Consider the following 27,432-nt stretch of genomic DNA (forward strand, 5'->3'; position numbering starts at 1 on the left):
TCTTCAGTGTTCTTTATTTCTCAGATGTGATTTTTGTTACTACTTAATCTTGTAATCTGTTTGAGTCTTCTTGATTATAAAGTATCTTTCTTAGATAAGATTGAACTGCAGTCTACTGTAAACCTGTTCAAGCCATACTGCCCCAGCAACATCAGACATCTGCACACTCTATACCTTTGCTATTATACTCTCACTTTTCAAAAATAAAAACCCACGCAATACTTTGTGGCTGTCAGCCGTTTTGTTTTTTTTTTTTTTTTGTTTCTTTTATAGTTTGTAAGTTATAAATACATACATATACAGTAGAGCATCGATTATCCGACCCCCGATTAACCGACTTATCGGTTAACCGACCGCGTTCTAGTCGGCAAATTCAAATGTCCGCTAGTGATTGGCGCTACAATATTTGGTTATGTCTTGGCTACTTTAATATTATTTTTGTTAAATTTTTGTATGTTTGAGCTGGCAGCACTGGCTCGACCATGAAAGGGAGGGTAGTATTTAAACCAGGCCTAATACACTATACTAATAATGTATTTTTTCATACTTTTTGGTTATCCGACCTTTCAGTTATCCGACCAACTCCAGTCCCCAATTGAGTCGGATAATCGATGCTCTACTGTATATATATTTTCTATCTTTCTTCTTCCTCCATTTCTAATTTCTTATTTCCGTCTCTTCCTTTGTCTCAACAATTCAACTGTTATCGCTGGAGGAGAGGATTACCCCTTCTAAAAACTAAGTGAGAACAAACGGAAAAGAAGAAGCCCTGAGAACTAAATGGTGGAACAAGGGACACTTTTCGACTGGACCTCAAGAAGGACGGAAGTGCAAACCAGCGATTGACTCAACAGGGAGAAATCGAAAGGAGGCTGCAGGACCATCGAGGCCAAAGGAATATAGATATGAAACCTGGAGAGCACCGACGGAATCAAAGAACGTCGAGGGCACACAGCCGGGCAAGGAAAGAGAGAGAAAAATGGCTGCTATTGTGGAAATATACCCCAGCGAAAATATTGATCAACGTGAACCCGGGTACCTTCTATCTGTCTCTATATACTGTCCGTCTTTCCTAAGTCTATCCGTTTCCCTTTCTCTTTAGTTTTTAAGGTAGATATAAGTTTAGTTTTTAAGTCAGGTGTAAAGGTCTTGTGTTACACGCGTGGGTGTAATTGTTTGTACGTGGCGACCCCCTTCCTCAGTGAAGTTATTTCAGTTGGGATCATTTGTAATCAATAAAGAAAAGAGCCATGTTCCGGAGGAGGAAATAAAAGAGCGATTAATTGTATATAAGTCTCTGTGTTTCTACTTGTAACGCATGTTCGCTATATTATAAATCTCCCGACACGAAACAACCACAACTTAATAAGTGCCCACCCGACAGTCTTGTGAATACTATAAAAGAATTGTTTCTGTCTGAAAAATAAAAAACTGGAATTACAAGGGAGAATTTCAAAGTTTGCAGGAATACTATCCGATCAGTATATACCAGGTTGAGCGTCGATGTCGACATCTCCTGTGCTCTGAAAAGTTTTGAATTGTTGCCTAAAGACAAGGAAAGACTAATCAGTATTCATTATTTTGTGTTACTTCTTGTGTTTGTGCTGTGAAGTGTTCATTGTCTGAACATAAAAATCTTTTGCGAAAGTGTTCGTTATCCAATTTGTTCATTAACTGATCACCTACTGTACCAGTATGGATACTGACATAATTTGGAATGACATTTCATTTCTTAATTAATCCTATTACAGTGGAACCTCGCTTAATGAGCATAATTCGTACCAGAAGCTTACTCGTAATGCAAAACAATCGTTAAGCAAAACAATTTTTCCCAGAGAAATTAATGTAAAATACGATAATGCATTCCATGCCAAAAAAATACTCAAATATTTTATGTATAACATTTATTCAAAGAAAATTACACAATATACATTGTTAAGAAGCATGAATCATCTTCATCTTTTCTTCTGCACAAAATGAACCAACCTGGAATGCAAATTTGATTTGCAGAAAACAAAAAAATCACAGATAATATGTCTGATGAAGACACCAAATGATATGCCAAATTTTTGGGCTATGTAAGGCTATAATTAAATATTAGAAATTAATAAATTTGAATAGAGGTAGGCAGTTATGCTGCCATCTCGTATTAAATTTAATAACTATAAATAATTAATTTTTAATTTAGACATTTTAAAAATTTAATTTGGAATTGGTCATTAAATTTAGTATGAAATGGCATATTTATTATATAACGGGCTATGATTGTCGATGTTTATATGTAATATGTGTGAACACAAGTTTGGAAAAATGTGTGATCACAAGCGACACTAAGATGCTAGCGGAATGAGTGCTAGACACAAACTGATGGAGCATGCGCACAATTCAGGATTTCCCCTCTCCTTGTCACAAGTTATGCGAAACATCACTTATTAAGCGAGTCAAATTTTTACAATTTGTTTTGCTCATTATGCGAAATGCTCATTATGCGAGGTGCCTGTTAAGTGAGGTTCCACTATAGTTGTAAGTTTCTTAACCCTAGTAGTTATAAGGATTAATTGTATAAATTTTATGTTTGTAACATTTGAACCATTCTTGTTTGTTTTGTATAAATCATTAATATCCCAATTTTATGTTTTGTGCTGTATAAAAATTGTAATTGTTTCTGCCACGGTAAATTGTAAAAAAATTGTAATTGTTTCTGCCATATCAGAGAAAATTCATCATATAGAAAAGATAAAAACTCATATGATATAACTGAAGTAAGTAGTTCCAGACAAAGTATGAGGTGTGTGGTTTTACTGTCTCAAAAATTCTCAGAAGAATCTTATGTTTTTGCAGTAGGGCTGTTTCCATTGTCACAGGGCTTCTGCTTTATTCTCATATGTAAAGACATTCTTCAAGTAGTCAGAATGTATCCTCATAATTGATAACCTAGTAGTAACTTAGTGAACTATTACAAGAACCCTGTATATTTGTTTGAAATGCTGCACAGATTGATCACGGACCTAGGCTGGCCTTGATCTGTGCACCTGAGCAATTTGAGTATGACATTTTCCATCACTCTTGTCATTTGTTGGAACAATGAAAATACACATTACAACAGATTAACCCTCAGATGAGACACGGCTATAGTAAAATTGGCTGCATTAAATACGTGAAGTATTGTGGATAATCCTTAGTGGCAACTGTGATAAAATGCTAGTGTTATTTCATGCCTTGCATGTAAAATTTTAAAATTTTATAAACAAATTAAAAGAAATTAAACAAGAATTGAAAATTATAATTATATTATATATTATAATTAAAATTATTAATATATTAAATTATATAATATAATATAATTTATACATTAAATATTTAATTATATATTATATAATTATAATTATACATATTAGTATAATTAAATTACATCTACAAAAGCCCTCTATAGAATTTTACGAAATTTTAATTTAGAAACAGAAGTTAACAAAAACATTATCATGTTAGAACAGAAAAAATTAGAGAACTTACCAAATGAAGCTTGCATTTGTTCATTATCACTAAATGAAATGTACATTAAAAAATGGTTAATTTATGATAAAAACAGAAATAATTTTAGGATATGAAGATAATGGCATCAATAGATCCAAAATTATGACACATCAGGCTATAGTGATCATGATTAGCAGTATTTATTTTAATTGGAAGCAAGTTTTAGGATATTTACTAACCTTACTCTACCACATCAAATGATATTAAGGATATTGTTTTTGAGTGGTTAGATGAATTACAAAAAATTAACATTCAGGTGGTTAATATAGTATTAGATCAAGGTACTTTAAATAGGGAGTTAGTTCAGAAAACTCTTAATACAACATCTGATTTACCTTTTATTTTAAGAAATGGATCCAAGATTTTTTTTATATGATATGACTCATTTAATAAAAGGTCTATTAAAGTAAAAATTTCTTCTTAATTTGTCAGATATAAACCTGAGTAAATTAGAAAAACTAACAGAATTGCCAAATACTATAGAGAAAATAACGTATTTAATATAATAAATAATGAATTGGAATCAATAGACAGTGTATTGCATATATTGCATGTTGGCTAGCTTAAAAAATTCTGAGTAAGCACAACAATTGCAAAAAATGTTAAAATAATTTGATCAGTGATTGTGAGAATTTTCTATCAAGAGTTTTCGTTTTTTTTTTTTAAATTTAGGTAGTAGAGAAAGTGGATGTATTGAAAAATTAACTGTACCCACAACTAATTGGATAAATACCTTATATACATGTAAAAAAGTTTGTAGTAATTATTTATTAAAAATTTTACATTTGCATAATAATAGTAGTAGTTTATTAGACTGTTGTTTTCCATACATTACTAGGGATTGGTTTACAACAGTTGTTCTCAGTCTTTTTGAAGTTGGGGAACACTAAACCTTCACGTTGTTTTCTGCGGAACACTTACAACACATCAGCTTTAAAGCAAGGGTGGCAAACCTTTTTGAAATCAAGCGCACTTGGTCTAGTAGATGATGACATTGGTGTTTTCTAATTACATTCCCATATAAAAATTATTTTACATTGTATTGATCTCTCTTTTGCAATAATTTTTAATTGTATATTTGTTTTTTCGTGGAACACTTGAAGTGGCTTCATGGAGCACCCATGTTCTGCAGACTGCAGATTGAGAACCACTGGTTTACAGGATATAGACATATTAAAAAACAAATTGTCTGGAATTATTCTATAATATGAGAACTTTTCATTTTGTTAAAACAACTAATGAAAAAGAAAGTGCAAAAACTTTGGTAAGGAAAAAAACCATAAAGTTAAAGCAATTAAGTAAAAATAAAGTTCAAGTTGATAAATTTTCATTTTTTAATTTTTTATATCGAGTTTGTTTTCGACACTGTTTCACATAAAACACATAGTTAATTAACAATTAACTTTATTCACTCTCGGATACAACTGACTGGGGTGACGACTGCACAAGAACTCAGCTCCCCGACCACGAAAGTATGTAGGAATTTTCACCCCTGACCTGACACTCAGATCAAGTTACACCCGACCGTTACAACAGATCTTCCCCCTCTAAAACGAAGTCTCGGAGATGTGCAGGTAGTGTCCGTGTTCTAGAGCTCTTTCTAACAGGTGGTCCTGTGTCTTGATGTTGATTATTCTGGGGAGCTGGATGTTGGTTATTCTGAGAAACTGGATGTTGCCTGTTCTGGAGTGGTTGTTCTCTTCGAGCTATCAGTTGATCAATATGTCTCCTTTCTATAGTTCCTTCTGGTGAAGCTATCATGTATGTATATGGTCCGGTCTTCTTTGTCACCTTACCTGGTTTCCACTTCTTTGCGTCTCTATAGCATCTGTAATTGATGTTGTCTCCTATCTGGAATTCTCGTATTCTTGTTTCCTCTATTCTATCCTTATATAGGTGTGGATTTAGTCGATCATAGATGGTACGTAGTCTTCTTCCCATCAACAGTTCTGCTGCCGTTTTACCTGTAGTACTACTAGGTGTTGTGCGTAAGCTAAACAAAAGTCTGGGGAGCAACACTTCAGTTTTTTCTTGGTTGTGATGTAATTTTTCAATTCTCCTCTTTATAGTTTGCACTTGTCTCTCTACTTGTCCGTTGGAAGAGGGATGATATGGAGGGGTAAATATGTGCTGTATCCCATTTTTACGTATAAATTCTTCCATTTCATGGGATTTAAAGCTTTGGTGATTGTCTGATACAATTGTATTTGGTAGTCCATGTGTACTAAATATTCTCCTCAATAATTTCACGGTTTCCTGGGTTGACTGCGTTTGTACTTCTTCTACCTCCACCCACTTCGAATAAGCATCCACTAGAATAAAATATGTATGTCCATAGTGTGGTCCTGCATGATCAATGTGTACTCGGTCCCAGGGTCCCGAGGGTGATGGCCAATGAGTATCCTTAACTGGGGTTGGGTTTGACCTCTGTTCTTGGCATTTTCTACACATCGATACAGTCTCTTCAATTTGGGAGTCCATTTCAGGCCACCAAAAATAGCTTCTGGCTGTTCTTTTCATTCTAGACATACCCTCATGTGTGGAGTGTAACAGGTGTAATAGCTGTGGTTGCAAGGTTCTAGGGATAACTACTCTTTGTCCCCATAAAATGCAACCGTGGTGAATTGAAAGTTCTAGTTTTCGCCTAGAAAAAGGCATAAGTTCTTCTGGACTACTCAGTGGCCATCCGTGTAAGATTGCATGTTCAACTCTTTTTAACACTGAGTCTTTGTTTGTTTCTCTGCTTACTTCCTGAGATGTGATGGGCAATTCTGGCTGTTCAAATATAAGGAATATCTCTCCTGGTTCAGGGATAGTCTTGTCTTCCACAGTAGTTGGTATACGAGATAATGCATCGACATTAGTCATCTCTGCTGACCGACGATGTTCAATCTTATATGAGTAGGCTGCTAATCTTAAACACCAACGAATCATTCTGGGTGAGATTAAATCAGGAATTGGTTTAGCAGGGTTCAGAAGGCCCACAACTGGCTTACAATCTGTATATATAGTAAAATTTCGGGCAGCTAGGTAATTATGAAATTTTGTAATGCCAAAGATTATAGCTAATACTTCTCTCTCGAATTGTGAATAATTTCTTTCTGCTGGGTGAAGTGTCCTCGATGCAAAGTATATAGGAGCTTCGGATCCATCTGGTAATATGTGTGAAAGGACTGCTCCCACTCCATATGGTGAAGCATCACAGGATAACACTACTGGTTTATTTAAATTATAATGGATTAATAATGTTTCTGGTGTTAACATCTTTTTTATTTTCACGAATGCTTTGCTGTGTTCTTTTTTCCAGATCCATTGTTTGTTTTTATCAAGGAGTCTATATAAGGGTTCAGCTTCGGTTGCTTTATCTTTCAAAAATCTATCATAGAAGTTTACAAATCCCAAAAATGCTTGTAATTCTTGTTTGTTTTTCGGTTCCGGAACCTGTTGGATCGCCGCAATTTTCTCCGGTGTGGGCCGAACGCCCTGAGCATCTATCAAATATCCTAAAAATTTAAGTTGGTTAGTCTTGAATAGGCATTTGTTTTCGTTTAGTTTTAGTCCAGCTTCTGAAATCCGGTTAAGAATTTTCCTCAACTTTTGATGTAGGGCTTCTTCATTGAGTCCCATGACAAGTATATCATCTATCATCACAATTGTCCCTGGAATACCTCCTACGATCTTTTCCATCTCTCTCTGGCAAATAGCTGGACAACTACTCACTCCAAATGGTAACCTTTTCATTCTGTATAACCCCTTGCATGTGTTGATAGTCAGAATCTCAGACGACTCCTGGTCCACAGGAAATTGGAAGTACGCTTCCTTGAAATCAAGCTTGGCAAATACCTTTCCACCAGATAGTGAAGCAAGTATATCGTTAATGGCCGGCAATGGGTATACATCTACTTTTATTGCCTCTCTGTTTACAGTGCAGCGGTAATCTCCACATAAACGTACACTTCCATCTGGTTTTGCAACGGGTACCACAGGAGTGGCCCACTTAGAAGTTCTAACTGGTTCTATAACTCCTAACTGATGAAGTCGATTCAACTCTTGTTCTACCTTTGTTCTCAATGCAAAAGGAACCTGTCTTGCCCGCATAAAAATAGGCTTAGCTTCTTTATTTATCGCTAAACTGACTGCCTCGCCTCTAAATAGACCCATTTCTGAATTATTGAATAAATGCTGGAATTCTTGTATCAGATCGTCTGCATCATGTTGGTGATAAAGTCCCTCTATTCTGATTCCTAATGGTTCAAACCAATTTCTTCCAATAAGTCCTGGTCCATTTCCTTTAATTACTAACAATGGCAGATTCCTAATTTTTCCTTTAAATTGTACCCTCACCATTGTAGTACCCACTACCTCCAGATTCTGATCAGTCCATGTCTGTAATTTGACTTCTTCCGGCTCTAACTTGTCTCGCTGGATTTTGATTTCTTTTAAGGTCCGTTCGCTCACTACAGTGTACCCAGACCCTGAATCAATTTCCATCAGGATTGGTATATTTTCAATCTTGAGTAAGATTTTTAAGGGTGGTATCTTACTTCCCTGTATTTTGAATAGAGATGTATATTCCTCGACCTGGTTAGACATCAAATTTTTATGTTCCTCAATTCGGTGTACTTTGGCTCTCTGGCTGGATATCTCTTTCCGTGGTGCCCCAATTTGGTTTCTTCCCTGGTTTGCAAATTTTCTTTGTCCACTCTTTTGTTTCGTGATACACGCCTTTTCTATGTGTCCCTTGTTTCTGCAGAAGTTACAGATTACCTGAGCAAATCGGCAATTATTCGGGTTATGACTTCCGGTGCATCGAAAACAGCGTAATATGGCCGGCTGATTCTTTCTCTTGTAGTCCGCCTTTAAGTTATACACTTGGGTGTTGTTTCCGTCTGACCCAAGCTGGCTAACATCGTTAGACGCTGCCTCTGCTGCCAATGCTGCATCCAAAATGGCCTTATAAGTAGTGTCCGTTTTCGCCAATAACACGTGTTGTATTCCTTTATCCCTTAAACCTGCCACTAGCCTATCTCTTAACATACGCTCTAGTGAGGCGCCGAAGTTGCAATTCATTGCAATTTTCCGTAGTTCCGCGACATAGTCGTTGATACTCTCTCCCGGTTTTTGCGACCTCTGGTTAAATTTGAACGATTCGACAATTTCACTAGGTTTCGGGTTAAAATGGCTATCAAGAGCAGTAATTACTTCATTGAAGTTAACTTGTGTCGTTTCTTTCGGCGCTATGAGTGTGACTACAAGTTCATATAAAGTTTCACCGCATACAGTAAAAAATAAAGCACACTTATCTTGGTCATTTTCAATCTGGTTTGCCTTCAAGCAAAAATTAAAGCGGTCCTTGTAAGTTTTCCACTGGCTGTCCATCTTGAATGGTTCGAAACGAACTCCACTGGTTGATGTTCCTGGGAACGACATTTCTGGCTTTTTATATCGAATTGTAATTTCTGCTGGCAAGTCTGTATATTATTCCTCGTCGCCAATTTTGTATCGAGTTTGTTTTCGACACTGTTTCACATAAAACACATAGTTAATTAACAATTAACTTTATTCACTCTCGGATACAACTGACTGGGGTGACGACTGCACAAGAACTCCGCTCCCCGACCACGAAAGTATGTAGGAATTTTCACCCCTGACCTGACACTCAGATCAAGTTACACCCGACCGTTACAACATAATTATTGTCTTTTTATTCGTTTTTCATCATTATAGTTTGAATCTCCAGTAGCCGATATAATCAATAGCAATTTTATTACTTTACCACAGTTGCCATAAGATTGTGCTAGTTGTGGAGCACAGTCAGTCTGCCATAGTCATGTCTCATCTGGGTGTTAATCTGTGAAACTATTCTGTATCATCCAGAAGTAAACAGCATAGTGGAGCATTTCTATCAAATCTCAAAAGTAGCAACATTTTGTCACACTGAGGACAAATGGATGGAAATTCTATCAATGAATATATTGGCTGGGTAATATAATGTCTTTCAAAGAGAATTTCCAGGCTTTGATAACAGAGATGTTATATAGCAAACTTCTATGTCAAAAGAATTCTTTTCAAATGGCAATAATTGCATCAATCCAAGTACAATTTTGGCTTAGTTTCTACAAACATCCAAATTCTCTTGTAACAACTACTAAATCTGGGCAACTGTGATATCAATAACTGTTTCACTTCACTAGTGTAACAGGAAAAAGAGACCATTTTTTGTACTATATTTGTATGGAACCTATGTCCAGGGCTTCAGAGAACGCACTTCCCTGGGGCCTGGAGTATATATGTAAAGCTTGCCAACTGTGCAATTCTCGGGACGATCAAGGAGTCGAGACAATCATGTGGATGTGAAATACACACTGACAAGTGAGACAGACTTACCATTTACTTTTTCCTGTTTAATAAATATAAAAAATATTTTTACAAAATTTTCTATATTCTTGTCATTACAATTCTCCTTTGATATTTCTTTTTAAGAAGAGAGTCCAGTAAAAGTCCGAGTGTCATGTTGAAAATCTACAGTCCCTCATTAATGGTCTTTTGCAGGATCTATAGGTCTGGGGCATTTTGTTAAGCTCAGATATAACAGACCTTGGAGAGAGGGAGACTCTTGGTGAATGAATGGTTCTGGGAGATAGAATAATAGTACTTATAGAATGAACTGCAGATGTTGCAGGAAGGACAAATTTTAGAGAATGACCAGCTTTCAGAGAAAAAAGAACAGATATTGGAGCAAAGAATGTTGTTCCTTGGAACATGAGTTTTTAAAGGGTTTTTCATCTCTATTCTGTGTTCTGATTGGTCTTCCCTCATCTCCTGTGACAATTCTAAACCTTTTGAGGCATGAGAGAGGTTGTTATTGACACTTAACCCAATCCTGATAGGCTAAAATTCTTTGAAACTTTGAAATTCTCCCCTGTAATTCCAGCCTTTTGTTTTTTTCCTTTTTGACAGAAAGAACTTTTATTATTTTTATGAGACTTTAAGTCTAGCTTTGAATTTAATTTCGAAAGGTGAGAGTTTAAATGTCCCACCAGTTATTCATCACCATTAACATAAAATTTCAATTTCCGTCCAGGATCTCACATATAAGTCAGATCAATTGTTATAGACAGCAATTAACTGGCTTGACTATTTGAGAGTCAAAGAATAATTTTAATTCTGAAAAAAACTATTTATAGAATTTTTAATAATGATGATATACTATCCACTGTAGTGAATTAGCTGTATTACTTAGTCACTTTTAACAGTACAATTTTTACAAAAGAGCACTAATGTTTTTGATTATTCACGCTTGAGAATGGCTTGTTGATCAAGGTTAAAAATGTTACTGCTCTTTTTTAAAACTCCTGTTATAGGTGCATTAATTAATTTAGCTATTTTAATAGTGTTAAAAATGTTCTAGGCTATAAAGAAACATATTACAAACCTTTAATATTACTTCAAAACAAAGTAAAATAATGATCGCCAATTCAATATAATAACAATATTTGGATTTCTGAAAAATATTTATATGTATAATGCATAATATGAAATAATTTATAATAATTATCAATTGAAGCCAATTGTAAATAGTAGTAAGTTCTGTAATAAATTTTAAAGTAAATATGTTTCCAAAAGCAAATAAATGTAATTTTTGATGTTTTGTTTCATCCTGGGTCCATTCTAATAAATTCTTATCTGACATATCTTTGAATAATCTATTAAAAGTTTCTTTCTGAAAAATAATATATTGAATTATTTATTTCAATTCTTCAATGTATAACATTCTTTATTAATACACTTACCAAGAATAGAAACAAATGAATATTTCTTAAAGACATTATATTTTTTACATCAGTTGGATTCACATAACTATAAATATAAATATTGTGAATTTTAAATGTATTGTGTAATTAATAATTAAAATAAAAGCATAAGTATAGATATTGTAAATAATATTATACAAAGTATAAATAACATTTACATTAAAATATTTGGATCAAAATAAAAAAGAATAATGATTTTGAGATGTTTAAAAATATCTCAAAATAGAAATAAACTGAAAAATATGTCTACTAAAACTTTGAATTGTAGCAATAGATAAAATTATTCGGAACGTTTCCAAAGTAATTCTAACATTTTAGAAATGTTTGTTGGTGAGCAAATGTTTCTAAAATGTTAGAATTACTTCAATATCCCAAAACAAAAATAACTAAATTGTTATTTTTTCTTTAAAAAAAACAATCGGATGTAATTTAACTATGTTTATAACTTTTCCAAGATCATTGAAACCAAATAATTTTAATGATATATTCTAATTTATATTAACAAACAGTCGATAAAATAATGTACCATTTCATGTAAAGTTTTTCCTAAAACAAATTTTAATAATATATTTAGCTTTGACATCTAAATTCTTACATTAAAATCAAAAAATATGATTTAGATAATATATAGTAATTAAAAATTTAACAGATAAGCATGATTTTCTAATAAATGTTATTGATTAGGTTAGTAATTGCTGCAAATGTTCACGGGTGCTACAATAAGGGATTTCCATTTCCCCCCTCTCTTTTCCACATTTTTTTTGTTTGAGCTAAGGGTACTCAAACAAAAATTGTGGAAAAGAGAGGGAGGAAATGGAATATAATGTAAATTTTATTTTATTCATAAATCTACAAAGCAATTTTTATCAGTGTAGCCGAGTAATAAATAACAGAATCTGGAGAATCGCTCGGCATTGATAAAGTTTTAATGGTTTCAAAAATTATTCCAAATCCTAAATATACAAATATTCACGTTTACAAACTACAATATACAAATTAACTGGGACCGGTCTTTACAATACAACTGACGGGTTTCCGACAGAGTACCAACAAGTACCGACAAACAAAGAGCTTACTATAGCTTAGGTTTAACTTAACTAAATTATACTAATATTGGGCCCAAAATTTAGAGTAAGATATAACAGTCATAGAATTATACAGGAATTGTACAGAATGAAAAGTTCAAAGGTGTGACTGGCAATAACAAAAAAAGAAAAAACCTTGGATCCGTTCCTTAATAATTGTCTTCTTTACGTACTCATCCTCACATATCCTCCGTCCTGCTTTCCTCTCTTCCCGCAGATGTCCGTCCTTTGTTTCTTTTGAATCTCCCTCCCTCCTCTGCCAGTAACCCCTTGACCGATCGGGCATCACCCCCTTTTGTTTTATTACAGTTCAGACCACATGGGTCAACTAACTACAGTGTGGTTAGGTAAACAGAAGCTGGAAGTTCAGTTTTACCGCAGGAAGATGGTATAAGGAAAATAAAGAAAAGAAAAATAAATAACAAGGCTTAATAAAGCCACACCAGCATGAAAAGTTTCATTAATTTTGCATAACTAATACAGCAAAAATTAAATTCAATCATTCCATTCATTTAATCTATTGTGCATTAATTTAACCCTCTGAAATACACCCTGCTGGCACTATTTAATATGTTTTTCTAAAAGTCTAATAGAATATAAAAGAAAATATTTATTAACTAGATCAATTCATCTCAAAAAACACATCGTAAAAAATTCTGATGAGTTTAATTTTTATCTGTATGAATTACAGCATCTTTATATTTTAAGAGACTGTTTATATTACGCAACACAATTTTCTAATATCAGTTTTTAAAAATGATAAAACTTATTCTGAGTTAATATCAAGTAAATCACTGTATCTATGTGTAATAACAAAATTTTTGCCATTTTCATATTTTCAATTAAGGTCTTTATCATATCTCGTAAATTTATGATTCAGAACACAAAATATCTTTTGTAAATTAAAATAAAATCATAATAGTATAAATAAAAAATATTTCGTAATAAAATTAAATAAAATTATTTCTACAATTCCATTAATAAAAGTAATATATTTTAATAAAATTTTTTACATAAAATCAAATTTAAAAATTTCTTATGAAATGTTCGCTTTTTCAAATTTCGAAACATGATTATAGGATAATAAAAATTTTCATACTATATTAAAAATGTTATCTTAAACAGAATTAAATTTTTATAATAAATAAATAAAATTTAACTTACTTTCTGGATTTATCTAATGCTTTATTAGCTAAATAGCTTAATGTTTTAATGGAAAACATTCGAATTAATCCACATCTGTACTGATGCCAATAATTCATCTATAAATGAAAAACTTCATTAATTAATAATTTATTTATTTATTATTTACCATATAAAATATTTATCATTTAAATATTTAATTTATTCTGTTTATAATACTTAAATTGCACATTTTTTAATCAATAATAATTGCTGCTTTTACTAATTCTGAAGCAAACCAAAACGAGATCAACAAAGCATATCAAAATTTAACAAAGTTAGTTCACCCAGATAAAGGAGGCTCAGAATATTTTGCGCGAAAGTTAAATGCAGCATGTGACAGGTTGCTAAAGAGGCAATAACAATTTTAGATTGTTATTGCTCTGCGGAAATGAAAATAGAGCAATATTTTTTTATTATTTAAATTTACCGACAACAAAATCTCTTCGTATTCTAGAATTAGCAGAAACAAACTTAATATATTGCCATTTTCAAAATGAGACTCAAATACTACTTACTGCAGATTTATTTTACCAAATGAAAAATTTTTCAATAGTTAAATATATAGAATAGTGCAAAAGATATATCTCACTCAATGTGATACATTAATTTCAGAAATATGTAAACAATAATGGCTGCCAATTTGAGTACTTTTGGAATTAACATTATTCTGTTTGTAATTAATGTGATATAATTATTCCATATTGTACACTAATGCAACCCAGGCCATAGAACATAATCTGAGAGAATTTTTCTCCAATGTCAAAACATTGCTCTGAAATAATTTTAATTTTTGTTACCTAAATTAAGAAGTCATTTTAACATGATAAAACATGAAAAAGTATCTTGTTGTTTACACTTCAGGCAGACACAAGACAAAGATGCCAACGACAAACAGTAGCCGATTCTAAAGTACCCAAAAGAGGATGCTAATTCAAAAATTAAAAATATCTGAATAATTAATAAATATCTTTCATTAACATGTGCATAATAATTATATTGTTGACGATCCAATAAATTATATTTGCCATCATAAATGTTTTTAAGTTCAAATAAATAAATTACAGTCAAACCTGTTTTTATGCGGGGGATAGGGACCGCATTAAAAAAAACGCATTAAAAAAAATCTCACGAAACTTCACGAATGGCTGTAAATAATAGTTTTCGCAACACAATTAAAAAAATAATTTTTTTATGCGGTCAATAGGGACCGCATAAAAAAAGTCTCACATAGAAAATAACTCAAAACCGTACGAAATAGAATTTATTGACAACAGATGTCAGCACTTGACTGCATTGTCTCGTCTATCGTCTGTTTTACATATTTTTGTCCAGGTGGTGTTTTGTTGACTTAAAAAGTAAATTATTTCATTTTTCGCATATTCGTGCAATAATATTACTATAATAAGTGCATTTATGCTATAATAAGTTTATTTAGCTATAATAAGTCAACGTGAGACATGACGAATCGCACGAAACTAGTCGCCAACTATACCGCACAAATTAAAAATTCGCATTAAAAAAATCGCACAAATAAAAATCGCACATAAAAAGAGCGCATAAAAACAGGTTTGACTGTATATACACTTTTTTTCACAACAGGAAGGACTTAAGCCACTATAGCCTCTCCTTATATCCACCATTGACCTAATCATTTCTTCTTTTGAATGAAATAGAATTATTTTCATGTCCCTCAGTCTTCTAATAAACATCTAATTAATTTTGTTTAAAATATGTTTTGGGTTTAGCTTTAGATATTTTAGTTCAGATAATAACAATTATCAACATCTGATCCTAACGCTTCAACCAAAAAGACTGAAAATATTCATGACATTATAAGACTAATCTTCATTGTTGATGTACAGTACAGAAAATGTTATAGTGACAAATACAAAAATATTTTATAAAAATACAAGTTAATCGCGATATTAAATTGACACAAAGACTCAAAAAAATATCAAGACGACAATCAAGTTCAAAGAAATCAAAAAGGATCCCGAAGAAGTATTACAATCTTTACACAAAATCAATTTTATTTTTTATTGTTAATTTTAATTTATATAATTTATTATTAATTCACCTTAAATTTATTATAAATTTAGGAGTAGAATTATAATCTCAGACCAAAGCAGCTTCACAAAAAGTTAGTTTTGTTTTAATTTTTGAGCACTAAAGGCATGAATCTGAGTTGAAAGTAAAATATGAATAAATATAAAGAGTTATTGATATAATATAGAGTATCTGTGTGTGTGTTTATTACCTATTACAATATAGCATTTAACATTTAATTGCTACATCATGCCATTAGTAAATACAACTGATGTTTAGAATCAAAAATAATTTTTTTGTCATAAATTTCAGCAGTCCGACTGCATTTTATAATTTTAAATTTTTATTGTGCCACTTTAAAGTGGATTGTTTAATTTTTTCCTAGACTTGGAATATTTATTTTTTAATTATTAAATGTCCTTACAAATTGCATCAATTCATAGCTAATACATCAAGAAAGCAAATAAATGACAACACAAACTTGCAAAAATTATATGACAAACTTGTCAACAAAAATATTACCAATGGATTATAGACAGAAACTTATTACATTTCAAAAAAGAAAAATAATATGAACTAATATGATATAGTCGAAAAATTTTTGTTAATATTCAATTTATTTTAATCTATTAAAAGCAAAATTATACACATATGTTTGTAGGTATGTAAGCAAGTTCTCACCAAAAACACTTCTGGTTGTGCTGATGATATCACGGATAAAAATTTATTTATAAAAACAAATAAACAAATGTTAATATGTGTATATCTATTTTTTGCAGCTTTCTGCATGTTTCTTAACTCTTATTGATAGACTATCTAATTAAATGATTTTAGAGAAAGAAATGATTTCTAAATTATGATCCAAATGTAAAATACCTCAAAAATCTTTTTAAGAGTCAATGTAAATTCAGAAATGAAAATATGTCCACACATGAAAATGTGAAGACTCCGTGAAGGTGTTCATGGCCCAATATCATGTCATGATAGCATAGCCAACATTCTCTTAGAAAATTCAGGATGCCAAGGAGTGAGTGACATATGTAGAGTGGTTTGTCAACTGAGACAATGATACCAGTTCTATGGGAAGCCATTTTATTAAAGGAATGGATTCTTACAATTTTCCATGGGTTCCTTGATTTATATAACAGTCACTTTTTAAACTCAGTTTCCATAGAAAGAATCAGTCCTGGACAAAGAGTCCATAATGTGAGCAACCAACAAGGATAGCAACGAAAGGGAGATGGATGCTTCACTGAAATTCTGGATGTATGGATATTCAGATCTGACGCCAAACTTCAATTTGCAGTATGACATCAGGCATCAAGAAAGTGTGTGACAATGTGACTTCAGATTGCCTTGATGATCTGAAGTCATGCCTTGGAACATCTGATGTTGCCAAGAGAAATATAGGCCATTTAGAGTTGAACATTTGCGAGTACATCTCAAGGAAGAGACATTGGACCTTTGTGGGAGACTGTGGAGGATGACTGAACACAATGCACTTAGAAAAGAACTTGTCAAAACAATAAGAAAAAGTTAAACTTTGAGAAAAAGGACCCTGTGTCCTTTTGAGACACAGGCTTGTATCCGTTTAACTCTTCAATCACCCATCTTGATTGATCTCAGTTCCTCATCCATACTTTTGATTGGTCTCTACCTGCTTTCAAGCATAAATCAAGACTAGCCAGGCGAAGAGGTCAAGCATTGATGTTTAATATGACATTGAATTCTGATCCCAACTGGAGATGGTTAATCTTAGAACTTACATTGTTTATTTGTTCTTGTACAACAAAGTGTAATTGAAGTATTTTATATCTCTTTCTCACTATAGTTTTCTATATAAAAAATAAATTTTGACAAATTTAGTAGCATTCAAATCTGATCCAGTCTCACAAAAATCATCAAAAATTTATTTCAATATACACTGACAAACTTGACCTAAATCTAGAGCCAGTTTAAGGCTATTGCATCAATTGCAGTTGCAGGGGGTCCTGTCAAAACCTCTTCCATAAACTTTATCAAATAATGAACAGACTGAATTTCCTGTTAAAAATAATTTTCTTTTAGTCTGCACTTTGATTGTAATTATTTATACCTATTGACTTCAAATTTCCAGTCTACATAGTTCTTCCTTTGGTCATATATGTATACTGTATAGTATATACTATGAACTGACTTAACATACAAAGTACAATTTATTTTCCAAGATAAACACGTGTGAGAGCTGAATTTAGTACAAAAACCCTTTTGTTTGATTTTTGTTTCTCTACAAAAAATTTAGAGAGAGACAAAATGGAAAAATTTAGTCAAAGACAATTAAAACTGTTTCCCACGAACTTGTTTCTTTGTTGAAGGTGACACATTCAATGTGTCACCCGAAACCTACAAGTGAAATTTTAACTATTGGCCCCGATGTACTAAAATTCTAGCAATGTCACGGGAAAAACCCAAGAGAAGCCCCCTAATAAAAGGGAGGAGGTGATGACAAGTAGAGTTGTCATTGTCATCAACATCAACTAGTTGTCTAAAGTGTGTGTTCTTGACCAGCAAAACAAAATGTCATCACCAGTTCCTCGATCGAGTCCCTGTAGATTTATCCTCCAATTTATTATTACCTGTGCATCTACCCTGATCGAGTTCCTCCTTATGGATTACCCTCTGGAAATGCTTGTAGTGCATCTGAACCAAGAACTGATCTCGAGGACTTTCTCCTGTTCGACCCATTGGGCATTGTGCCAAGAACCTCAACAAGGTATTTATCACCACGTGAACCTCGTGTGAACTCTCTCTCCCATGACCGCTAAATTGATAGGCTAAATCTCTACATATCTATCCCACGATGTCTATTGTATTATATCATGTACTCCTTTCTGTTGAAATTAAATTGTTATTATTTGTTAACCTAGTATCCGAGCGATTCACTTCCGACGCGCTGTCTTTCATCTCATCTCATCTCATCTCCATCCCAAATCCGATCACCTGTGTACGCGGCCTCTCGTGTGACCGAATTAACATGCCATCTCAGCTTCTGTGTCACCCAAGACATGGTGGTGTCAGTCCTGACAAAGTACCAAGGAGGTACCAACCTCCGGTCACACATGGGAGACCACAAAATCAGACTTCACAGGGAACCCCAAAATTCCTTTAGCTGGCCCTGCCTAAATATTGGAAATTAAACAGTCACTACTAAAATTTTAAAAACTGAATCTGTATCTCCTGTACTTTCTATAAGAGATACAAAACATCTTCATTTCCACCCTGTCCAACACCAGGAACTAAGACAACTAAGCAGAGACAACCTTTTATTGTAGACTACGACTCTATCACAATATGCAAAACAGTTAAAAATGTTCACTGATGATAGGCCACAAAAAACTTGTAAAAGTCGTATACTTAATTTACAAATTAAGTATACAATTTTTACAAAAATTTCCTGGTATTTTCAACTCATCCAAATTTGTTCCTGGTTCCCCAAAGTGGTAGGTCAAGACCTTCTCAACCATCCAGCTTTAAAATATAATATCAAAATCATACAGATATATTGAACATAAATATAATATATTATTATTCTTATGAATGTATAAATACTTTTGCAGATTTGGTACTTCGAGTATATATTTCTGCTTGAAGATCTTGAAATTTTTTAAGTTTTTCAGATTGTAATTTAACTTCTTTAAAACTTTTAATGTTTTCTTGTATGTCAGCTTCTTGGCATTTTGGGCATTGTCTTGAAAGTATATAAATTTGTGTATTTATTGGTAACTCAGTTATCTGAAAAAAAATTATACATTGACTAAGATAAATATTCATGACATGCGCATATTTACTTATTTGGTTTAATTTAAATTTTAAAATAAATATATTTAATAAAATAATTTTTGTCAAGAAACCTGCAACAAAAAAAATTTCTTTAGAAAACAACCATATAAAGTCCCATTTGAGATTAACAATTAATAAAATATAATGTTGGATCTAAGACATATCTTCAAGAATAAAGTCATTAAATATAAAACACTGGTGTACATGCTGACATTGCTTGGGGAAATTTAATATTAAATCTTACATACCATAAAAAAATTTTTTAAAAGATAATTTATATTTAAAAAATAATTTGATTATAAAGCAGATTGATAAACAGCATTTTTACTGTTTAGGTTAGGCCAGTGGTTCCCAACCTTTTCTAGGATGCGGAACACTTTTGTGAGCAATTTTCTTTAGTGGAACACTTACTTAAGTTAATATGAAATACATAAGCTTGTCATCAGTTATTTTATTAGAATTGAGCAGTTATAATTCAAAATCTCTACTCATATTATTAACGCCAATTCTAAAACAGGAAAAAATATACCTAAATAACTTTAATGGGAAACTTGTGCCTGATGTTTTTTACATATTTCATTCAGTTTTTATCATTGCCTTTATCTTATTCGAAACAGTAGTACACTCCGTAAGTACGAGTCGTACATATATATTTAAGTTTATGAAAATTTTATGATTTTAATTTTTTGATATTCGGCGGCTCGAATACGATTGTACACTTTCTGATTTGCGACTAAATCTGCAGAACAGTTAAGAGATGCTTACGAAACACCAGTGTTCCGCGGAACACCGGTTGGGAACCACTGGGTTAGGCAGTATTTCTTAAAATATTGCCATCATTCAAAAAAACTAGACTTATCATGTGACATTACAAAAGTTAGCTATCAGTTTGGAAACTTGATCTGGAAATTACTATCAACAATATAATAATAATAATAATTTAAAATAACACTTAAAAACCGCTATTTACATGTCCAATTTACATGTTCACAGTGTGACATTCAGTGTGCTCTAATACTAAAGAAGGTTACAATTTTATTTATTAGATATAAAAGCTGCTCTGTTGTAGACAGAAAATCAATTTTTTTTTTTAACAAAAAGTAGTTGTTGACTTCCTCCTGAATGAGAGGATGATTTTTGGAAAGTTTAGTTGCATTTGTTTATACTTTATTCAAATGCATATAGAACATATAGACAAACAAATGTCCTTTATATATATAGATGCATTTTTATAGGTGTAACAAAATTATGTTCCCAATTTCACCAATTAGCATACACAATTATTTTGTAATATATCTAAAGAATTGACAGCTGCTGCAGTAATTAATAAAGCATTTCTAATTGATTGGTCTAACACAGGGACGTGAATCTACAATATGTGAAAGAATTTGTTTGACACAGCATGTTATAAGGTTTTATTTAATTTTTACTTTACAATATTCATCATAATAATTATTAAAATTATAAAAAATAAAATACTGCAATAACTGTAGTATTCTAACTTTTCAATATAAAATATGATACTCCAAAATCAGTTCACCAAAGTCATTCTGATCAAGTAAACGTAATATAAATGATTAAAATTACATGATTTAATTTCAATTCTGGTTTTGTGTGTGGTTTTATCTTTTCAAATTTATCTAATTAAAATATATTTATTCCATTGGAATAAATTTTTTAGCACAAATTTTTCGGTTTAATGTGCGGTTTAATGTAATTTGGCATATGGACTCGAAAAGTTTTGTCATTCCTATTCTAACTATTAAATTCTATTGAATTAATTAATTTAAAATTATTTGCTCATTCAAATAATACAAAAATATTCTTTGTAATAAATAAAATTACTATTTAATATAAAGTCAATAAACGTTACAAGAAAATGTATATACACATAGTATACAAAAAGTTAAATAGATTATTTTAAATTTAAAAACATTCAACAATTAATAAATAATTATAAAAAAATTGTAGTTAGTTGAAATATTAAAATTATAAATTAAAAGTATGTATATTTAAAAAACTTTACTTCATAACTAGGTAAATTTGCTTTCATTTAGCTTTATATAACTTTATATCTTATTACATATATATAAAAATAGATAAATTACTTTAAGATAAAAATGTTTAACATCATTTGCTTATTAAAACAATGTTATAAATTCCTAATTGAAACAAACAAAAATTCTTAATTAAAACTCTTATATTTGAAATAATTTTTTAAATATAAATATTTAGACACATTTTATTCTATACCTGAGAAGTCTGTGTTGTTGTTTCATAAGGATTGGGGATGGTTGTATCTATTTCAACAAACTCCCACGACACTGAAGCATATAGAGGATCTCTTTTATAAATATTCTTTGATGATGTGATAATATTGTTTAAGAGTTTTATAGCGTAAGCCATAGAAGCTTTCCTTGCATAAGAAATTGTATCAATACCTAAAATGTCCAATTAATATATTTATTTTAATTAATTAATTTTATAATAATAAAATTAGAAGTTATGAACTTACAAAAATGTTTACTAGTTTACATTATTTAAATAATATAATTTTAATGTATAAATTAAATAAAATCTCTATTTAAGGCTTTCAAGGTGACATCTTATATTTGGAATCTACATGAAATTATATGATAATTACATTAAAAAATATGCTTTAAAATGCTAGAATTTCTTACTGTATAAGGTAAGAAATTCTAGCCTTTTGAGATTTATTTCCTAATGTAATTACTATATAATTTTGTATAGATTCTGAAAATGGATCTACATGAAATAATAAAGCTGCTTCAAAGTGCTAAATAAAGAGCAATAGTAATGATTTCCAAGGTTTGAATCTTATTTATTTCCAAAATCTAATTGTCAGAGGAATTTGTACCATGTTTAATTCATTTTTTTCTGATACAAATTTAGAATAAATTAGTTGTCTGGTCTAAATATCAATTATTTAAACATAAATGCTTTATCAATCAAATTCAATTTCTTGCTCATTTTTTTGTTAAAAAACTATAATATTAAATAGAATAAAACAAAACATAATACACTCACATAATACAACATGAGAAAAATATATTGCAGTTGTTATGCTAATTACAATAAAACAATTGTAAATTGCAATGAATAGCATCTCTGCAGGTAGATATAATTTACAATGAATATAGACAGACATAAGTCAGAGCTTATATCTTAATAAACTCTATTTTTAATTTGATAACAAAGTTTGTTAAGATTTTTTTCAATTTACATGATTGTTAGTTAAAAACTAATTAGCACTAAGTTTTTTCAATTTTGAGCTGCAATTTGAAAAAACTGTAGACCTATAAATTCCCACTGTTGGCTGCCCATCCATCTTTCCTTAATCTTGAGAATGGAGTTAGATAGATGAAATCCGAGACCAAATATGGAAACCTTAGGGGCAGGAAGCCCTAATTAACTATGATATATATGAACTTCCAATGCAAACCAGAAGTCCTATTATTTTCAATTCAAAAACTTTCCCGTGAAAGGTGTTAGATAGATGACCAGCGTGGCTCTATTATTAAAGGACAAGTGTGATGTACAGGAGCAAGACACTACAGCACTAATTTAAGGTGGAGAGCTTATATTTTAAATGAAATAAATTAAAAATATGATTAAAAATTGCAGCCCAGCATTCTGACAATGTCACAATAAATAATTCCTCATTAAGTATCATTTTTTAAAGAAAAAAGAATAACTTGCAATGTTATGAATAGCTTTTTTTTTAAATCTAGTTTATTTTGAGGATAAAATCTTCCAAAAATATTTAATTATAATTTCATAAATTTAATAAAGCTACACTTGATTTTCATTTCATTCATTGATTATTATATTACTCTTATTAATATTTTCTAGATTTATGATAGCTTTAAAAATAAATAATTTATTAAAGTAATAACTATTAATGTACTGTACTGTACATGTTCAGCTGTTTGCTTCCTTGGAGATCAAGGCGAAAAAAAAATTCCAATTAAACTCTAGTACTTTTAGGCCCTTGATACCTAGTTGATACCTAAGAATGGGCTGGAAAACTCAGTGGAATTAATGTAGCAAGAAGTCTGAAAGTAGCATGCTTTAATAGTATGGTAAGTAGTGTTGTAGTTTAGAAAGTAGTATGGCTGTACTGTACATATTTGACAAACTTGGAGAAATTGAATTTTGTTAATCTAATGTTCATTAATTACATATCATATTTTTAAAACTACATTTAAATAGGTGTATAATCTGATCATTTGTTATATAAGAAAATAATATTTTATATATAAATGTTTTAATAAAAATTACTTACCAATCAATGAAATTGAGAACTTTAAGCCAAAATAATTCAGAAATTGTGACAGTACGATTAAGAGAACTGTATGTATCAAAATCTTTAAATGTGAAAAATATAATTAAATTTTAATTATGTAAAATTCAAATTTATCAAAATTTTAAACAAATTTTACAAGAATGTAAATAAACAAAAAAAAAAAAAATGAAAAATTTACAGATAATTTTATGAAGATCTTTGCCATAGATTCATTTACAGATTATTTACAATTTATATTACATAAAGAAAGATTATTTGATTATAAAATTAAATTGCATTGTATTAAATTATATCTCTAAAATTAAATATTATAACATATTATGTAGATATTATATAAACATAAATTATTTAAAGTATGCATTTGCCACTTATGAATTTAAATAAATATTTGAATATAGCATATTTATTTTCATAAATCTGTAACCTGCCATGTTTTATAGATTCTAAAGCACCATTGAATCTAATGTGCACCCAATTCTTAAAGTGTCAAAATCTGAAAAAATTAGCTTGTGAATGTAATGTGCACTCTATATCAAAAGAGCAGCTGTAAAAGTTAATACATTTAAACAGTAATAAACAAATTTTTTGAAAGTTGTTTTATTATACTGTGTTTCACAACATCCACATTTTCAAATTTATTCAAATATATTCATTTATGACTCAGTATCAGGTACAGAGGATATGCAGACCAATACAAGTACAATATCACAGTCAAAATTATTGTACAATCAATGTTTGAACAGCAATATTTCATGTCAGCACGCACAAGAATGAAATTTACCAGATAGTATCAGGGCCACCTAGGGCAAGACATGCATTTGATGCCCCTTATCCCCCCTACATAAAACAAAAAAAAATTTGTTTTAAAATGTAATACCTATTAGAAGTGGAAAGAAATTTTTGAATATTTTTAAATTTAAATTTTATTTAGAATAATTTAATTTCATATTTAATACAAATATACTTTAATACACATACGTAGTAAATTATACAATGAAATAATTATCATACGCATGAAACTATTAATGCCTTATATATATCTATATATATAAAAATGAATGTATGTCTGTGTGTGTGTGTGTGTTTGTCCTTCATGCACTACCACACCATTTATCCGATTGCCATGAAACTTTGGGAAGTTGTTTAATACACTACCACGAAGGTTTCTGGCACATGTGAAGACCACCATTTCCCCCCTTTCAAAAATATATTTATATATGGATTAAGGCCTTTATGTCCAACAGATGGCGCTAACTTCCGACGACCTAAGTTCGCTTTTCTGTGAGGCATTATGCTTTTCTGTGAGAATGGACTAAAGCAGATTTTCTATCTATCTATATAAATAAAATATAACGTTCGTTTGTTCCTACCAATTCCTTTGAAATTTTGACACAACGTTGCATTCGAATACGCACGTGTTTTTATATAATATACATGTCGAAATTCCCCCCACTGGGAGGGGAGATGGACAGGATTATGGCTTACCGTGAAGAACTTGGCTTTTATTATACTATTTTAGATGCGGTTTTTTGCGTTTTTAATTGCGTTGTAATAGGTTACGTCAACAGAATATACACTAAAAAGGGATTTTTCGATATTTCCTTGCAGGGAGAGGGACAGGATTAAGGCTTACTGTGAATAACTCAGCTTTTATTATACTATTTTACATGTGTTTTTTGCGTTTTTAATTGCGTTTTAATAGGGTACGTCAAGAGTACTGTACACTAAGAAGGGATTTTTTGAAATTCCCCCACGGGGGAAGTGTTACACATTTATAATAGATACATTTTGAGCCACAACAACGCGTGGCCAGGTCAGCTAGTTATATATATATATGTGAAATCCTCAAATATGCAAAAAATTGTAACATGAATTTCTCAAAAGATATTTAAACATCTGCCGATAAAAAACTATCAAATAGTTTCGGATCAGAGGTCACTCCAATTGTCAGCAATCTGATGGGAAAGTTGACACATAGGTGTCAGAAAATGCATTGTCATAGTCAACATGGACAATCACGTCATCACTTTCCCACGACAATCAAATAAAAGCTCGAGCCCCAGAAGCTCAGGGCAATCCAAAGGAAGTTATACTTGTGAATGTGATACATATGTCTCCCAGTTCAATGAAAGGAGAAACTCCAGTAGAAGACAGATTCGAACTTCCATACAGCTTGCCATATCGTTTAGGACTATGATTCCTACAAACAGATCAATGCATATCGTTCATTTCCTCATACAAGCTTTTTGTTAGCCAATTGTAAACTCTCTCAGCAACGGGAATAGGCTTAGCCTAGAGCGGCCCTTTATATATACCTTAATCGCATTTAACCGAGTTAGCTTTGTGGACTTTTTGTATGTTAAACGTTAGATATTAATAAATGTTTACTTATTTTATTAAACCTGTCTCTTGTCACTCCCAACACCTGTTGATTTGCTTACCTCCCGCACCACTCGATAAAAGGCTATTCGAAAAGACAATGTGGGCGGTGTTTGAAGACTGTTGCTGAGTAAGTGGTCAGTAGGGATTAACCCCTAGCCTGCGGTTTCTGTTGCATATTATTTGAACAGAAATAACAGCAAATATGTTGATAAGCATTGCTTTTTTTTTTTAATCTGTATCTTATTATTTGTCTCCTTTCTTTTTGATATATCAATATTCTGCTACATTATTGGATGTGTAAATATTAAATATTTTATAAGACTAGACTGAACAACCTTGATAAACTTACTGAGTATATTTATCAGCATTTTATTTATAGCAGTATATTTACCATTTATTAACTATATGTAAGTTTTAAAAAAATTATCATTAACATTATTGCTGTTTATTCTCTTACAATATCTTCTTTTCTAATAACTGATTAATCAAATTAAAAATTATAATTACCTTATTGTAAATAACTTCATTGACAAGTTTAAGTTCATTAAAATGCAATAGCAAAAAAATTGCTATAACATCATTGAATCGTGAAAATATAATAATACAACAAAACTGCCAGCTAAATCCATAACCGAGTTTTTGTAGAATTGGTTTCAATATAACAACAACAATTGATCTGTCAAAAAAATTAGAAAAAATGTAATTTTAAATTTACACAAAATAATATACAGTAAATATTGTACTAATTAAATACCTGAGTATACAGAGGATTAAAACAGTCAATGATATAACTTACAATTGAACAAAGATAAAAAAAAAAGCAGAAATTAGTTCAACAACCAAAAGTTTTATATCTATGACCGGCAATAGCCAAGTGGATAAAATGTTAGGCAATGTATGCTTGATCCTTCACAATTTTAGTGTTTTTTTTTTTCTTTTAAGTGTAACATAATTATATTATTATTTTACCTTATCATTAGCATTATTATTACTATTATTATTCCTCACATTTAAATCATATAAAACAAGATATTAAATATTGTGATGTAATTTTCTGTTTAGCAGAAACAAGCATCTGTACATTTAATTCTTTTACGTTGTTAAATAATACATTTATTTCTTCATATTTATTTTCACATATCTTACATACTATGTTCTCACAAGCAAGTAAGCTTTACACATTACTGCACACAGACAGAAAAACAAGTGATATAGAAATAGGGTAGCATAATTGCAGCAT

The 27,432-nt window shown here is 31.0% G+C and overlaps 1 protein-coding gene across 5 annotated transcripts in view; it reads right to left on the reverse strand.

The window, feature by feature from the left end:
- Positions 1-27,432, reverse strand: part of LOC136980015 (sperm-specific sodium:proton exchanger-like) — a 127,376-nt gene that overhangs the window by 70,631 nt on the left and 29,313 nt on the right. For 3 of the 5 annotated variants that reach the window (XM_067276059.1, XM_067276058.1, XM_067276062.1), the window contains 7 exons: positions 26,700-26,868; positions 23,790-23,871; positions 21,737-21,924; positions 19,253-19,435; positions 13,598-13,695; positions 11,328-11,394; positions 10,970-11,257 (listed from right to left, as the gene is read on the reverse strand). In XM_067276059.1, the coding sequence (XP_067132160.1) occupies positions 10,970-11,257; positions 11,328-11,394; positions 13,598-13,695; positions 19,253-19,435; positions 21,737-21,924; positions 23,790-23,871; positions 26,700-26,868 (1,075 nt within the window). The remainder of the gene's footprint in view (positions 1-10,969; positions 11,258-11,327; positions 11,395-13,597; positions 13,696-19,252; positions 19,436-21,736; positions 21,925-23,789; positions 23,872-26,699; positions 26,869-27,432) is intronic. The other 2 variants (XM_067276061.1, XM_067276060.1) reach the window with 1 other exon arrangement.

The sequence above is a fragment of the Centruroides vittatus genome, unplaced genomic scaffold (assembly GCF_030686945.1).
Source record: "Centruroides vittatus isolate TY-2023 unplaced genomic scaffold, ASM3068694v2 contig_658, whole genome shotgun sequence".
NCBI lineage: Eukaryota > Metazoa > Arthropoda > Arachnida > Scorpiones > Buthidae > Centruroides > Centruroides vittatus.